The sequence below is a fragment of the Elephas maximus genome, chromosome 16, assembly GCF_024166365.1.
Source record: "Elephas maximus indicus isolate mEleMax1 chromosome 16, mEleMax1 primary haplotype, whole genome shotgun sequence".
NCBI classification, from domain to species: Eukaryota; Metazoa; Chordata; class Mammalia; order Proboscidea; family Elephantidae; genus Elephas; species Elephas maximus.
Genome location: NC_064834.1, coordinates 49294016 through 49311499, shown reverse-complemented (window position 1 = coordinate 49311499; position 17484 = coordinate 49294016). Strand labels below are relative to the sequence as shown.

At 48.8% G+C, this 17484-nt stretch overlaps 1 protein-coding gene across 1 annotated transcript in view; it reads right to left on the bottom strand.

The window, feature by feature from the left end:
• Positions 1-372: 372 nt before the first annotated feature.
• The window catches only part of UBTD1 (ubiquitin domain containing 1), a 61455-nt gene continuing 44343 nt past the window's right edge, over positions 373-17484 (bottom strand). Inside the window, exons 2-3 of the mRNA XM_049855982.1 lie at positions 3586-3813; positions 373-1486 (exon numbers count right to left, since the gene is read on the bottom strand). Coding sequence (XP_049711939.1) covers positions 1101-1486; positions 3586-3813 — 614 coding nt within the window. The 3' untranslated portion in view covers positions 373-1100. The remainder of the gene's footprint in view (positions 1487-3585; positions 3814-17484) is intronic.

Sequence of the window (17484 nt, the reverse complement as noted above, 5' to 3'; positions counted from 1 at the left end):
TAGCCAGTAACTAATGCCACCTTCCTGAGGTGCTGCCTTTGCTTTCAAAGCACTTTCATGTTACCTCATTTAATTCCCCCAACAACCGAGGGAAGCATCAGCATAGGCGGCAACATCTCCAATTTAAAGATAAGCAAAGTGGGTTCAGAGGTTAAGTGGCTTTTCCTGAGGTGGGATCAGGGCTCAGAAGGTAGGATAAGAGCTCGAAAGACTAGTGGTTCAAGGCTTACTCCACTGTATACTGAGCTTCCTCAGAGCAACTGGGGGAGGCACCACATCGCCGTTTCCCACACCAGAACTGCTCCTGGAAACCAGGGCCTGGCTCTGGGGGCACCACAAAGCTGCAGGAGAACTCGAAGGCAAATGCCAGGCGAGAGAGATGGAGCAAAAGGCTTTATTGATAAATATGCAGATATGTCTGTACACAGGGCCCTGCTGTGGGGCCACAACCAGGCTGCAGATCCCCCCACTGCCTGGGTTACAGCTGGGAGAGGGCCCTGTGCAGACCCCTGCTACAACAGCCCAGCTGTCCAGCCACCACCTCATCTCTGCCAGTTGTGCTGGGGGCAGGGAGAGGCAGAGGCCCGCCTCAGACTCCCCATGCCCTGGGACCCAGGGGTGGACCCCTCCCCACCAGGGGACTGGCACTGTGCCCAGGGCAAAGTCAGAGGGTAGGGGCAGGGGCAGGAGACAGCAGCTGCTTCAGACCCTGAGCAGAAAACCGGAGTGAGCACAGCTGGCAGCACCAGATGATGGGTCTGGGCTCCGCGGGCCTCCAGGCCAACCCTCGTGGCTCCAACCTGCCTTGGGAAAGGGGCAGGGTAGAGGGCCCCAGTTGGCCTTTTCTCTGACAAGGTTGCCAAGGCCTGTGTGTGGCAGCACTGCTTCCTGAGTGCTGGGGAGTGGTAGCCCACACGCCCCTGGGAGGCAGGGTTCCTTCCTGGCTTGCTCAGCAGCCAACTGGTGGGGAGGCATCCCTCAAGAAAATAACAGCACTCAAAGGCAGCAGCAGGGTGGGGGGGCCTAGTGCTCCAGGTGGGAGGCCTCTCAGCCCCGCAGAGGCCCTCCTCAGCCTCTCTTCCCAGGGGTCCATAGGCCCGTCAGTCCTGGGGTGGTGGGGGCTGGTTGATGATGACCTGGATGACAAAATCTTTCTGGATCTTGGTTTCCTGGAGCCGCGTGCGGTCTGTGAGCAGCTTCCCGGAGAAGAACCATCGCTGCCAGGATGGCTCGATGCCCTCCTGGGCGTGCAGCTGCCTCTTGAGCTGGCCCACCGTGTCGGGTAGGCTGGCGCTGAGCCTCACGTCCTTGCCTGTAGAGAGGCGCACCTTGAGTGGGAACTCACGACGCACACTGGGAGCAGGCTCGGGGGGCTCCACGCTCTCTTCCTCTGTATGCTCCAGCAGCAGGTTCACGGGCGGTGACAGGCAGTAGATGGGCAGCTGATAGCGATTGCCGAGCTCATCATAGCATTCACAGAGGGTGCCTGGGGGAGGGGAAGGGCAGTCAGAGTCTGCTCAGGGCCGCCACGGCTATTCCAGGGTCCCCATGGCACCACACAGTCAGGCCTCTGAGGGACCACCTCATAACTGGGAGAACACAGGTCTGGGGTCAGGGAGACCTGGGCTTGCACCCAGGCTGCCCCATGTACTGGTTCGTTCAGCCCCAGCAAATCACTTTTCATTTGTTCATTCAACAACTCCTTCCGTGCTGGGGACTGGGGATATACAGATGGATGAAACAGCACAGGCCCTGCTCTTAGTAGTTTATAACCTCGTTGTTGTTGTAAGCTACTGTCAAGTCGGACCCTGACTCATAGCCCACCCTAACCAGTTGCTGTCAAGTTGATTCCACCTCCTGGTGACCCTGTGTGTGCAGAGTAGAACTGTACTGCACTGGGTTTTCAAAGCTGTGACCTTTTGGAAGCAGATTGCCAGGCTTTTCTTCTGAGGAGCCTCTGGGTGGGTGCAAACCACTAACCTTTTGGACAGTAGCCAAGCATAGGCTTCCACCTGGTTCATTCTGGTTTGAATCCCTGCTGAGAATTTGCATTTCTTACAACTTTCCAGGAAGTCACACCTAAGAATCATCTGGAGATCTTGTTAAACTGTAGATTCTGATTCAAAATATCTGGGGTGGATATGCAAATTCTCAGCAAGGAACTTTTTAGAAACTTGTTAGAATTTTCAGCAGGGGTTCAGACTGGAATGTACTGGTTTGAAGCCCTGAGTCAAGCACCTAACCACCTGTGCCACCCAAGGACTCTGACCCCATCCTAAAACCCCCTCCCCCTGAAAAAACAAAAAACCCAGATCCATTGAGTCGATACCAACTCATAGCAACTCTATAAGGCAGAGTAGAACAGCCCCATGTTTCCAAGGAGCAGTTGGTGGATTTGAACTGCTGACCTTTTGGATAGCAGCCAAGCTCTTGACCACTGTGCCACCAGGGCTCCGACCAATCCTACCCTAAAAAAACCCTAGTGGGTCTCAATTTCCTTAGTCATACAATGTGCTGCACATAGAAATATATTGACTGGGTCTTGAGCACTTACTCAGTGCAGGGCACTGGACTAGACAATGTTACTCATATCTTGTTGGAGCCTAACAACCCTCCTAAAAAAAAAAGAGGTAGGTATTCCCACTTCAGAGTTAAAGCCACCAAAAAAAAAGCCCAAACCTGTTGCTGTGGAGCCCATTCTGACTCATAGCAACCCTTCAGGACAGAACTACCTCATCGGTTTCCAAGGAGCGCCTGGTGGATTTGAACTGCTGACCTTTTGGTTAGCAGTCATAGCTCTTAACCACTACCATCAGGGTTTCCAGTTGAAGCCACTGGGTTTTAAATTTGAGAAGCTCAAGGTCCCACAGCTAGGAAACAGAGATGCTCCAGTTAAAATCCAGGTCTGTGACTCTGGAGTTCCACGCTTACCCTCTAGTCTACACAGCTTTATCAGGCTGCTGTGAACTTAAATGAAATAATGCAGCAGAAGCTTCTAGTTGACTGCTGAGCATACAGTAAGCACCGAATAGAAGTTCGGTACCTCAGGTGTTCTGGGATCCCAAAGCACCTGGGCAAACCTCTTGCTGCAGCCTCCTTGGTGTGCTTTCTGTCCCCTCACTGGGGAGGCAGGGGCTGTGTCTCATTTTTCTTTTCACCCCCAATCCTGGTCCATGCTCAGTAAGGGTTGCTTGAATGAACGTGCAAATAGCCATATACACCCATGCCTGTTGCCCTTGGGTTGATTCTGACTCATAGCGACCCTATAGGACAGAACAGAATTGCCCATGGGGTTTTCAAGGCTGTAATCTTTACAGAAGCAGACTTCCACGTCTTTCCCCCCCACGCCCACTCCCCCAGCAACTGGAGGGTTCCAACCGCTGACCTTTCGGTTAGTAGTTGAGCACTTAAGCACTGCGCCACCAGGGCTCCTCACACAACCTACTCCACCAGTTTTTTCCCCCACCCACAAGCTTGGATAGAAACTCCTGGCATGTGGTTGGCCTTTGCCTTTCCTCTACTCCTGAATGGCCCTGACTGCCCCCTTGCTTCAGTGGGGACAAAGCCCCAGCCCTGCCTGCTCACCATGAGGCAGGGTGATGCTGGCTCCATCCAGGATGGCCTGTGCCAGCTCGTGGTCATTGGCCTCGGCTGCATAGGCGGCAGCTTTGAGGGCATCCCAGATCTCCTTGCGGCCCTCGAAGGCGGGGGCCGTGTCCCAGAATTCATCCCGTTTGCTCCGCAGCTGCCCATCAGTCATGGGGTAGTCGCTCTTCCACTTCAGCCGCTCCTTCTTCAGAGGCTCATTGCGTCCTGGGCAGGACAGAGGGACAGGGTCAGCATCTCTAAAGCCACTCAGGGCTGCAGCTTGGCTTCCACCCAGCCCCTCGCCTCCCTGGCCAGGGCTTGACCTGCTTGGCACCTTGTGCACTGGTTCCCAAGTATTTAGGTCTCTAGGGCCCTTCCTTGGTATCTGGAAGGTCTCTGGAAACTTCTTATACTCAACCTTTTGTCAGCAAAGCATTTACTGCCTTTTCTTTTTTTTTTTGGTTTGTTTTTAGTTTTAATGTTTCTCTACCTTTGATTATAAAGTAGTACATGTTCAGAGTTAAAAAATCTGGAAAAAAAAAGACATGGTGATGGTTGCATAACCCTGTGAATGTAATTAATGTCACTGAACTCACCACTTAAAAATGGTTCAAATGCGCTAGCAAGTGGCCATCTATGATGCATCAATTGGTCTCAACCCACCTGGAGCAAAGGAGAATGAAGAACACCAAAGACACAAGGTAATTATGAGCCCAAGAGACAGAAAGGGCCACATAAATCAGAGACTACATCATCCTGAGACCAGAAGAACTAGATGGTGCCCAGCTATGACCAATGACACCCATGACAGGGTTCACAACAAAGAATCCATGAAGGAGCAGAACAGTGGGATGCAGACCTCAAATTCTCGTAAAAAGACCAGGTTTAATGGTCTGACTGACACTAGAGGGACCCAGGAGGTCATGGTCCCCAGACCTTCTGTTAGTCCAAGACAGGAACCATTCCCAAAGCAAACTCTTCAGACAGGGATTGGACTGGACTATAAGATAGAAAATAGTACTGGTGAGGAGTGAGCTTCTTGGCTCAAGTAGACACACAAGACTATGTGGGCAGCTCCTGTCTGGAGGGGAGATGAGAAGGCAGAAGGGGACAGAAGCTGGCTGAATGGACACGGAAATACAGGGTGGAGAGAAGGAGAGTGCTATGTCATTAGGGGGAGAGCAACTAGGAGTTTATAACAAGGTGTATGTAAATTTTTGTATGAGAGACTGACTTGATTTGTAAACTTGCACTTAAAGCACAATAAAAATTTTAAAAAAAGGTTCAAATGGAAAATGTTATGTTATATATATCTTATCACAATAAAATAATTTTTTAAAAAAAATCTGGAAAGAATGTAAATATGTAAAAATATGCCACCATTTAGGAAGCCTGCTTGTGCTAGATCACAGGCTAGGTACTTTAGACCCTTTATTCATTCAACCCAACAGAGGGAGAAATAAAGACCCAGAGAGTTTGTCATCTGTCTAAGGTCACACAAGTATTAATTTAACCCAAGACTCTCTGACTCCCAAGCCCACATTCTGACTAATGTCAGTGCCATACTGGCATGGAAAAATAATTACTCAGAATTCCACCATTCAAAGTGCCTACTGTTAAGTCCTAGACAGATTTCCTTCCAGACGCCATTCCCCGATACTTCTCAACAGAGTTGAGTTTCATATTATTAAATTTATTTCTTTATATTCTTTATTCCAGAAAGGATTTAAGATGTTTTTATGCCAAAATACAACTTTCTGCTTATTTCACTTATATTAGTCAATTTCCCATGCGATTAAAAATTGTGAACAATTTTAATGACTTGTTATTAATATTTCACCATACACAGTTTCAAAGGATGTTTTTAAAAAAAATAATAGCAAAGAAACCAAACAAAAAATCCCCTCAGCATCTGAAAGAAACAATTCTGTCAAATGTCATTTTTCTTGTTACCTAGCCCTGAGTGATTGCTAAGACAACTCCACACCACGGTCAAGACTGAGGATAGAGGCCTTCTCTGAGGGCTTTGGGAGGCTCAGTCATTTCAAAGCTGAAAGCAGAGTGATCCACAGGAGCGAGGTCTTAAGCACTCTGCTTCCACTGTAACTCATATATCCTACCTCAGGCCGCAGCGAGACAGGGAACTAGAGTTCAGGGCCACTACCAGGCTGCTCCCACTGGCTGGGGAAGGTGAGGAGGCTGCTCAGGGGAGAAAATGACACTCACTGCCCACCCATTTTGTAAAAGAACCTCATGTAAATGATTTATTTATATGTTGTTGTTGTTAGCTGCTGTTGAGTTGGGCTCCCAACTCCTGGTGAACCTATGCACAATGGAAAAAAAAGCTCCCTAGTCCCTTGCCATCCCCATCCATAATCGGTTGTGGATCAGACCATTGTGATCCATAGGGTTTTCACTGGCTGATTTTCAGAAGTAGATCCCAGGCCCTTCTTCCTAGTCTGTCTTAGTCTGGAAGTTCTGCTGAAACCTCGCAGCATCGTAGCAAGGCGCAAGCCCCCACTGACAGACGGGTGGTGACTGCGCATGAGGTGCGTCGGCCAGGAACTGAAGCGGGGTCTTCTAAATGGAAGGCGAGAATTCTACCACTGAACCACTGATGCTTCATTTTATTTATATAATTATCCCATCTCATCCTTGCTATAGCCTTAGGGAGTGGGTGTTAGCAACCCTGTTTCGTAGATGATGGAACAGGCACAGAGAGATCAAATGCTTTGCCCCTGGTTACACAGGAAGTGGCAGAGTAAAGGCTCCCTCTCAGTTCTGACTGAATCCACAAACAGTCCTCCTGTGGGTCTGCCATCTGAATTCAGGCTATGTGTGTGGGCAGGAAAATCTCAAGCCAAACATTTAATTTTAAGTGTTCCTCAGTTGGCAGAAGCAAATACAAACCCTCTTTGGAGGAAAACAACTCTAAGCTAGGCCTCAAGGAATTCTCAGGATAAAGTTCCAAGCAAGTGAGATAATAAGGTCATAGTTAAAAAAAAAAAAAAAACAAAGAAATAAGGCCATATGAGCCAGAGCCAGCAAAACAAGAGATGGAAGAGTCAGACTCACAAAGACTTCAGATCTGGGACTGAGCAGACACAGTTTATGAAAAACTATGTTTCAGAAATATGAACAAGAGTAAGAGGTTATTCAGATTATAAAGAATGATCAAGTAGATTTTAAAAAAAGAACCACATAGAATTTCTAGAAATGAAAAATACAACAATTGAAATTGAGATGCTCTAACACACATGGGGTTGTCGTGAGTCGGAATCGACTCAATGGCCACTAACAATAACAAAACCCAAAAAACCAAACCCGCCACTGCCATCAAGTCAATTCCAACTCATAGTGACCCCATGGGGTTTCCAAGGCTGTAAATCTCTACGGAAGCTGACTGCCACATCTTTCTCCCATGGAGCCACTAGTGGTTTTGAACCAATGACCTTTCGGTTAGTAGTCAATTGCTTTAACCACTGTGTCACCAGAGGTATGGGGATAAAGCAATAGTTGAAGAGATCATAAAAATGTCCATTTTCCTCAAACAGATCTATAAATTCAATGCAATTCCAATAAAATTTCTAACTGGGAGTTTTTTAAGGAACTTGACAAGCTGATTTTAAAATATATAAAAAAACAAATACACTCTTGGAGAAGAATAAGGCGGGGGAATTTGCATTGCCAGTTACGAATACTATCTATTAAACTATAGTACTAGAACCACCGAACCAGCTGCCGTCAGTTCCAACTCCTGGGGGACTCATGTGTGTCAGAGCAGAACTGTGTACCATAGGGTCTTCAATGGCTGATTTTGGAAGCAGACTGCCAGACCTTTCTTACAAGGTGCCTCTGAATGGACTTGAACCTCCAACTTTTCTGTGAGCAGCTGAGTGCGACAACCATTTGCATCACCCAGGGTCATGGGTAGAGAAAAGAGCTAATGGAATAGAGTAGCATCCATAACTAGAACCTGGCATACATGGGAACTTGCTTAACGTGAAAGGAAGTATTGCAAATGTGTAGACTATTTGACAAATGGTGTTGGTTGGTTGGGACTACAGGTTTTCCATATGGAAAAACATGAAAAAAAATCCCTACCTCACACCAGCCACAAAAATCAAAACCAGATGGATCAAAGACTTAAGCATGAAATACAGAAAGGAGGCACTGGAGAAACAAGATCAATGTGCCTTTTTGCAGAAGCTTGGCCTGCGGGTGTTTTTGTTTTAATCAAGGAAGTAGCTCTGCTTCATGATTTCTATATTCCTTTGACTTCTCAGCATTGAAGATTCCCTCAGGGACCACTGGAGTATGGGGCTTTGGCCCATCTACTTAATGACCCCAAACCTGGGCTCTTTAACTTCTTGCGTCCAATGTCTAGGGTCTTCCTGTCTCTGTCTTTGCCAGATGTCACTTCTTACTGCTCTCCACCTACTGCTGCTCCTAGTAAGGGGAGAGGTCAGGTCCTGCTAAATGGGCCACTTCTAACCTGCTGAGGGTTGAGAAAAGGCCTGACAAGCTTGTCAGCATCATCTAAATTGAGAATACTAGGTTCTAAGAAAGAGACTTCCTAAAGAGATTGCTTGGGGACATCCATTTTTCCTGCTCCTCCCCTTTTTAAACACCAGGTTTGGTTCTGCTCCCGACAACTGAGGCTGCAGGGGTGGTGACCCTGAGACACCTGAGCTATGGCTCTGTTCATGCCTCTGGCTCTCCCCAGAGAAGACCAAAGGACAGATCTTTAAAACAAACATAGCCCCAAGGTGTCACCTTTCACAGCCTTCACCTCGGGAGGCCACAGGCCTACCTGAGGGATGCTGCCTTTGCTGTCACATCTCTGGGTTCCTCATGAAACAGTCACCTAACAACACACACTGAAGCACGGTTTCCTAATTGTCAGGTACACACATCATCCACAGATGGGCACAATGTGAGTGAACTTCTCCAAGTATTAACAGCATGTGCAGTGACCCAGGATACAGTTTTTTTTTTTTTAAATCTTCGCTCTGCATACAGGGCCTTTTGGGCTGAAAATATTAGAATGCGGTGTGGTGGTGGAGGGAAGTGGGGAGGGTGGATACAAGAAAACAGCAGCAGGATCCTAACCTGCATCTCCCCAATGACTCTCTGAGCCAGTAGAGGGCAGCAGTAGCACCTCTGGGCCAGGACTGGTGTTCCTTTATTAGTGAATCAAATATAAAAGCATCCGAGAAAGTTCTTCAAGCCCAAGGTTTGCAGGTATAAGAAACATGCCAATGCATCTGGAGCCCTACACACTGGTGCTTACAATCTGAGGCTCAGAAAGAAACAAAACCATAAAAAGAAGGTTTTAACCCAAGCATACAAGCAAATTGACGAACATTTTAACTTCATTTGCTTTTAGAAATAAAGATGTTCCGTAGTCAGTTGAATCAAAAATACTGGACAGTGGAAAGGGTGTTGCTGGGTCCTGTCAAGTCGACTCTGACTCATAGTGACCCCATGTGACAGAGCTGAACTGCCCCATAGGGTTTCCTAGACTGTAATCTTTATGGAAGCAAATGGCCAAGTCTTTCTCCCAATGAGCCACTGGGTGGGTTCAAACTGCCAACTTTTCAGTTAGCAGCTGAGTGCTTAACCACTGTGCCACCAGGGTGTGAAGCCTCAAATGCTGCAAAAATTGGCACAGACTTCCTGGAGGGCCTTTGGTATGGCACCAAAAGACTTTTTAAAACCTGCATCCCTTTGGCTTGGGAATTTGATTTCTAAGAATTTATTCTAAGAAAATGATTTTAAGTGTGTGGCAAAGATTTATCTACAAAGCTGTTTAACTTAGTGGGGTTTTAACAAGGGAAAGCTAGAAACAACCTAAACGCACACCAGCAAGAACAAGGCTAAATACAATCTGGATCCGTGCAATGTATCCGTGATGCCATTCCGGGGTAGCGTGCCAGAATGCCGAGTAACGTGGGGCAACGCCCACAATAAAGTGAGAAAGTTACACAGCAGCAAGTATGCTGTGCTCCAGTTTTGTTTTTAAAATGTAGCGGTAGTCCCCGACTTAAGACGGGGTTCTGTTCCAATGACTATGTGTTGATTCTGACGTAAATCAAGTGCCTCATTTTTTTTAGTTTCATTATCGACTTTTTTTTAAAATTTTTATTGTGCTTTAAGTGAAAGTTTACAAACCAAGTCAGTCTCTTCATATAAAAACTTATATACACCTTGCTGTATAGGAGTATACAGCAAGTATAGGAGTATACTTGCTGTATACTCCTATACTTGCTGTATACTCCTATACTTGCTGTATACTCGGCATTCTGGCACGCTACCCCGGAATGGCATCACGGATACATTGCACGGATCCAGATTGTATTTAGCCTTGTTCTTGCTGGTGTGCAGACGGCACTGGGTTATATACTCCTAGTTGCTCTCCCTCTAATGAGACAGCACATTCTTTCCCTCCACTCTATTTTCGCATCCATTTGGTGAGCTTCTGCCCCCCTCTGCCCTCTCATCTCTTCTCCAGACAGGAGCTCCAGATAGTCTCTTGTGTCTACTTGATCCAAGGAGCTCACTCTTTACCAGTATCATTTTCATTATTATTGACTTTTATTATCAGTATCTTTATATATCCGATCTTTGTCTTTGGAAACATCACACCTGAGCACGATAACATCAGCAAACTACATGCTGCAACACTGTATGTAGTACATATTACTAACGATAAGACGTACAAAAAAAAAAAAGGATGATCAGAAGTGCGGTTTGTCATAAATTGGGGGCTACCTGTATGTATAGTCATCTATATTAAAAAGACTGGAAGGAGATACACCAAAATGTTATCAGTGGTTATTTCTGATTGAAGTCTCTGGATGGTGCAAGCATTTAACACATTAGCCTGCTAACCAAAAGGTTGGAGGTTCGAGTCCACCCAGAGGTGCCTTGGAAGAGAGGCACCTATTTACTTCAGTAATCAACAACAAACAACAACCCAGTGCCGTCGAGTCGATTCCGACTCATAGTGACCCTATAGGACAGAGTACAGCTGCCCCGTAGAGTTTCCAAGGATATGAATAATAAAATGAAAGTTACTAATAAGAAAAGGTGGTACAGGAGCAGCCACAGAGAAGTAGGAAGAGTTTTAGAAGCCAAGTGTGGGGGTTTGAGCTTAGTGGTGAGCCGGAAAGTCCAAGGCCCACAGCCTCTAGGATTTCAGTTGCTGGCAGCTCTGGGTGGCTTTGTTCAGGGCCAGGTGAGGCTCTGCTGGCTTCAGCAGCAGAAGCAACTAGTGGCTTCTACTTTACGTCTCCCACCTGTCCCAGATAAGCGTCAGGTCAAAGACAGAGTAACATAAATAGCCCCTATCCTTAATTAAGTCGACAAAAAGTGACATTTTAAAAAACAATAAAAGATCACTGCTGTAGTCCAGGAACCTGCGTGTGTAGGCAGAGATGCAAAGCACCCACGAAAACTGGGGCTTTCTGTGACTACGGTGGGCAGGGCAGGGCAGGGCAGGGCAAAACTCATCTGTGATTGACCAGAGAACGTGTGTGTCTGAGTACAGAGATAAATGCTGAGGTCCCAAAAGGGTGTCTGAAACACACACCTGGGGTACTAATTCAAAAGGTAGATCCCCAGGGCCCACCTCAGGCCCAGAGTCAGAGTCACAGGGGCTGGGCCAGGGCACACATTTGTTTCTGTTTAAGAACCTTACTTGTAAACACAGCAAACAGCACAAGCGGAAACGGCACACTCATCCACACCTTAGCTTAAATGAGTCCAACTCTGGAAGTCGCCTCCAAAGCTGCTGCTGAGAGCAGATTTGGAAAGTCAAGAGGGAGGAGACCAAGAGGGCACCATGTCTGGGTTGGGGGAGGATAATGATGGTGGATGCTGTGGTTTGGCCTCGGTAATGAATGGTGTCTGGCAATACCACCCCCAAGGAAGGGTGTGAGAGAAAAGTGGGGGAGACAGCACTAAGGGTCCTTCCCAATTTGCCTGGAGCTGGTGTGCCCATGAGTGTGTGCATGTGTGTGTATGTCTGCTCCCATCTCCTGACCAGTTTAGAAAGACAACACTGAAGAGGGGCTTCTCAAGAACCTGAAGAAACAACAGAGTCGATGCTGGCCACTTCCCTTTGAATATTCCAAAGCCCTGCAGACCACCAGGCCCAGTGCAGGCTCTTACCAAGTGTCTATGGAATTGAAAATGGGACTGACAAAGACACGGGTGGGGGGTGGGGGGCGGGGCAGAAAGCCTGGTGGGGAAACTGAGGGTGAGAGTAGCAGAGGACAGCCAGGGAGAGCAGGAAAAAGTCTGCACGGGGGGAAGGGGGAGAAGTCAGGCCATCCCTTTGCTTCTTGGTTTCAGACCCTAAGAGATCCTTACTATGGCCTTAGGGACTGGCAGAACTGAGCCCCTGGGACTTGATACCAAGTTTGAGACGAACCAAAGGGACCAGAGATTTCCCAGGACAATCAGTCCACCCAAGCAAGGAGACTGCCCTATTTATACTGGTGGCAATCCCCAAGCTCGGTTACCAAGCTGCATTCCCAGGCCCTTGCTCCAGGGATAGGGCTGGCAGTTTCCTCTCCAGCAGTGCCGATTATGGGACAAGTCTGAGCTTGCTCCTGCCGGTGTGAGACATGAGGCTCCAGGCAGAGGAGAAGGCAAAGAAGAGGGCCTCCCTACTCCAACACCCTGGGCTGCAGGGGAGGGCCCTTTGGCCAGGAGGCAGGCTCTGACCTCTCTCTCGCCGCCCTCCCCCTCCCGCCCCAAAGCAGTCACAGCTAGGATGCTGTGGGCTGGAGAGACGGGCTAAGTGTCAAACCTGGCAGAGGGGATAAGAGGTCAGAAAGAACAGCAGGCCCCAGAGAAATGCTCAGCCAAGGCGGAGGAGAGGGTGTAGCTGGGGGAAGCGGGGGCCCAGGTAATCCCTTCAGGAAGCATGTATTTATAGTTAGACTTAGCCCCAGGGTGACCCTCAGAGCCTGGGTAACCTTCACAGGGAAGTGCTGGCCTGGCAATGCACAGCTGTGGCCTCCCACACCCTCGAACTACTCGTCTGGCCTCTTTACAGGCCTGTGGGCCTGGTGGGAGACTTTCTCCCCATCCATTTCTCCTTTCTCCCCTTCCATTCCCTTCAGGCCAACACTAGGGTTCAGGGAAGGGGGGGGGGCAAGTTGCTAAGCGACAGGCCAGGTTCCCTAAACTGTATCCGCTCCTGGGGACCCATGAGTCCCAGGGGGTCCTCAGCAGGGTGGCGCCCCTCCTCTGGGAACCCATAGGCAACTCTATGGTGGCGCTCAGCCCAGGATAACTGCAGGCCTTTGCAATGATCTTGCTTGTCAACCTGAGGCTGAGATCGCCCCCAGATCACCTCTGTGATCCCAGGGATGAGCCCAGGGGTGGCATACAGCAGGTCTCAATGACTGCTGAATGAATTGGGCAAGCAGCTTAGGGGCTGGGCGGAGGTGGAGTCCAGGAGGGACAAGACACAGTCCCTGAGGAGCCCAGTGAGGCAGCCTGCTGGAGGGTGTGCGGCTGGGTGTTAGAGAGCAGGCCCAGTTAGGGCCTGCAACCTCCATGATGACTAGAGAACGACAGTGAGCCAAGAAAAACCACCCTATCTGGAGGGCTCCCCACTGGACAGCTGTGGGCACACAAGCTGAGGCAGGGCGTGTTCTCACTGTGCTGCACACAACATGTACATGCACATTTACCAGGTGGGAGCCTGGGCTGTGCTCAAGGGGAACAGGGCCTTCAGCTGCCTTCTGGTCTGAGCGTGCAGCCTAGGCCCTTGGTGGTACCTGGGCAGGCAGCAGCTTCCCCGGGTTTGGCTGCTTACCACCTAGTCCCCCAGATCAGGCTGCGGTGGAAGGGTGGTGTTCTTATTTACTGTTGCACACTGGTATCATTTCATGCCTGTCTGATGTCAACTACAGACAACCTCAAGGTTGCCTGGGGTCAAGTCTGTCACCCACTTAACAGCCCACTTTCTGAGGCTGGTTTGGAGAGAATACTGTACTTGGCAAGTGGAGTCTGGGAGAAGTGTGGGAAATGACGATTTCTCCTTGTTTCAAGTTCGTCTGATTTTTTCCTTTTTAACACAGCCCATTCCTTTCTTGTAGTGAATATATTCTTGTTTTCACCCTATAGTTATGCATTTGTTCCCACGTGCAGCCAAAGTCCTGGCCTTAACATGAACAGTCCCAGGGTAACCAGCTCTAGAGGGAAACTCGATTCCACGCGTCTTCCAGCAGCCTAGATCAGGGAGAATGGTGAGTGGAGCTACACGAGCAGTGGGTGCAGAGCGTCAAAAGTAGCTTCCCTTTCCAGTCTGGCTATTCATTCACTTCCACATGTGCTTCAGAGTTGGCTACTTCGAGGCTGGCCTCAGCTACTGATCGTGGGCAGATGACCTAACTATCCTAAGCCTCAGTGTTCCCATCCGTAAAAAGGATACAATTCCCACTTCATAGGACTGCTGTAAGATTTAAATGAGACCACCCTTCCCAGTTGTTAGAAGAAATCACCAGTTACTGCTGAGTCAATTCCAACTCATGGCGACCCCACGTGTGTCAGAGTAGAACTGGGCTCCATAGAGTTTTCAATGGCTGATTTTTTAGAAGTAGATCACCAGGCCTTTCTTCCGAGGTGGCTCTGGATGGACTTGAACCTCCAACCTTTTAGTCAGCAGCCCAGTGTGTTAACCATGTGCATCGCCTAGGGACTATTAAAAGACAGCAGCTATTGTTTAGAGGCAGATCTTTGGTAATCGAGCCAAGTCAATAAATTCTTATTACCATTATACAATTAAAAGTGACTTTTTTTCCTTGAAGTTTCTGTGATTTTGGAAAATCAGCTGTAATCAACTCTTGGTTTTGACCCCACCATACAGGAGAATGCAGGGGTCAGACAGGTTACATTTGACAGGGACGGAGAGCGGGTTGATGGATGCCCACTCCCATGTACAGGCCACCCAGGACAGGGTCAGCACTTTTCCTGGGGCAGGAGAGAGAGGAAGGCAACTAATAAACAAAACAGAAACTCCCCGGAGGTTGCTAAAAGGCCCTTTGTATCTGGCTGGCTCCCCCTGTTACCTAAGGTGGGGAGGCAGGTCATTTTGGCCACTGAGCTTTCCACAGCTGGGAGGTAATAGCCCAAAGGCCCTCCCTGCTGCCCAGGGAGAGCATCTACTTGGCAGCCAGGCATGTGGAGGCCAGATGGCATAGCCTGAGCTTCTGACACCCAAGACTCTAGCCCACTGGGTGTCAACTGCCACAAGCACTTCACCCAGATGTACCCTGCTCCATCGGGGCACATCCCGTAGAGTACAGCAGAACCCTAATGCTGGAAGTGACCTGAATGTCATCTGGCTGAGCCACTTCATTTTACAGATGAGGAAACCAAAGCTCTGAGAGGGAAGTGATCTGCCTCAAACCCCACAGCTCTTATGCCTCTGTGTGTGTGTGTGTGTGTGTGTGTGTGTGTGTGTGAGTGTGTGTGTGTTGACAGTGGGAGGAAGGGTCTTTCTACCAAACCATTCCACTGTCAGTAAAAGCTGAATTAGAACTAGAATATTAAAATGTCAGGAGCTGGACACAAAGAGATGACAAATGTGCCCGTGGGAAAAGCAGCAAGTAAGACATGCATCAGGAGGCAGAGGGGAGGAGTTAAGAGTCTGGCCTGACCTTCTAGTTCCCACTAGAGAAGAATGGGGTATAAGAGCTGGGCTCTCCTAGGACCCCCAGGCCAGTGGTGCCCACACCTGTGTGCCCAGGTCTCCTGTGGGCTTGACAGAAACCCACTCAGGGCACCAGCCAGAGACTCCAACTCAGCATAGCTGGTTCAGGGCTCAGTGATGGAGACCAGCCTCCTACGCCACCCCACCCTATGTCTCTGTGTGCACTTCTGGAGAGGAGGTGCACACTACGCCACAAGGAAGCCTATTCTGTTGTTGTTGGATGAATCTAATGGCTAGAAAGCGAATAGTAATTATAGTTACCCTTCACTGAGCACTAACTATGTGGCAGGCAGTAGAACCAGAAACACAGAGGCTGAAGGTACAGGCGGTAGAGTCAGGCAGGCCAGGGTCTGAACACCATCATTAATTAGCTCAGTGACCTTGGACGAACACCTTAGGCATTCTGGTCTTCCCTTTTCTGAAGCAGGGAGTGGTAACAGTCCCCACCTCTTAGGGAGGCTGGGAGGATTGAAGAAGATCTATAAACACAAATCAACTAACATAATCAAGAAGATTATATATAATAAATCAAGTAGCCTAACATCCCACCAGGCTCTTGTTTCTGGATCTGAAGAAGATACACACGCACACACATGACCCAATTTTATATATATGCACACACACACGCCCACTAACCCGCTGCCATCAAGTCAATTCCGACTCACAGCGACCTGATAGGACACAGCAGAATTGTCCCACTGGGTTTCCAAGGCTGTATGCTACGGCTGTTAACCAAAAGGTCAGCAGTTCACATCCACCAGCCGCTCCTTGGAAGCCATATGGGGCCAGTTCTACTCTTTCCAATAGGAACTCTATGAGTTGGAATCGACTCCACGGCAACAGGTATTTTTAAGGAAGCAGAAGGCCGTATCTTTCTCCTCTGGAGCAGCTGGTGGGTTTGAGTCTCCGACCTTTCAGTTAGCAGCTGAGTGCTTCACCACTGCGCCACCAGGGCTACACACACATACACACAGTCCTGTCTTTATACATGCATACACACACATATAAAATCCTGGTGTGTGTGTATATACATACAGATACGCCCACTGCTACAGAACAAGTCACAACCTCTTCCACTGGGCTATCAGACATTTTTCTCTTCTCCAATTTTAAGATTCCTATTCCCTCCTGCTGTTTCTCCAAGTCCTTTATCCTGTGAACTAACCTAACACCCAGGTGAAGTCTCTCTAGCACCAAGCCCCTCCAGGCTCTTGCTGCTTGATCCGAGCACTCACTCCTCTGCCTCCACAGAAACACTACAGCAATCTGCCTAGAACTGCTGAGCCAAGGCCTGGAAAAACTGTTTGTCATCAAGCTGATTCCAACTCATGGTGACACCATGTGTCTCAGAGTAGAACTGTGCTCCATGGGGTTGATTTTTTGGAAGCAAATCACTAGGCCTTTCTTCTAAGGTGCCTCTGGGTGGACTCGATCCGCCAACACTTTGGTTAGCAGCTGAGCATGTTAACCATTTGCACCAAGCAGGGAGCTAGAAAAGACCCCCATAATCTTTCTCCTGGGCTATGGTTCTAAATTCCCTTAAGCCCTATAGTTCACTTACAGTTCTCAGCCCAGCAACTAGCCCTAAGTGGCTGACTTTCCATCTTGCAGGCCTGTGTCATATGTGGGGTGAACGTGAAGTCAGAAAGGTCCATTTCCATGTAACTTGCTAGGTGACCAGGGCCCTGCATTTAATCTCTCCAGGCTTATCTGCCAAATGTAAGTGCCACGCTTCTGTCCACCTTACAGAGATGCCGAGATATTCCAGGGAGTTCCTGTGAGAAGTGCAACAGATCCCCACGTTCCTGAGCTCTGGAACCCCATCTTTTTAAGGGTCGCCTCTTTCTTTCTGTGGCACAGCTCAGGGCCCACAACATTCCCTTTGTGGATCAACAGAGAACTCGTCATCTGAGCACGTTCTTTCTCCTCCAAAGCCAGGCTCAGGCCGTGCAGACAGCTGGGCCTGACTCATCCCTTCCCCTTCCTCCTCTACCCTCTATAGCCCCTGAATCACCAGCCTGTCAGGAGGATCTCCCTGGTTTCCTTCCCAAGCACGGCCTGATCCACCCTCCATCCATCAGGATGCGGGATGGAAGCCCTCTTCCCATTGCTGTCCCCACCCCTCTCTCCTGACCCTGCAGCGCCTGAGCCTGCACACCAGC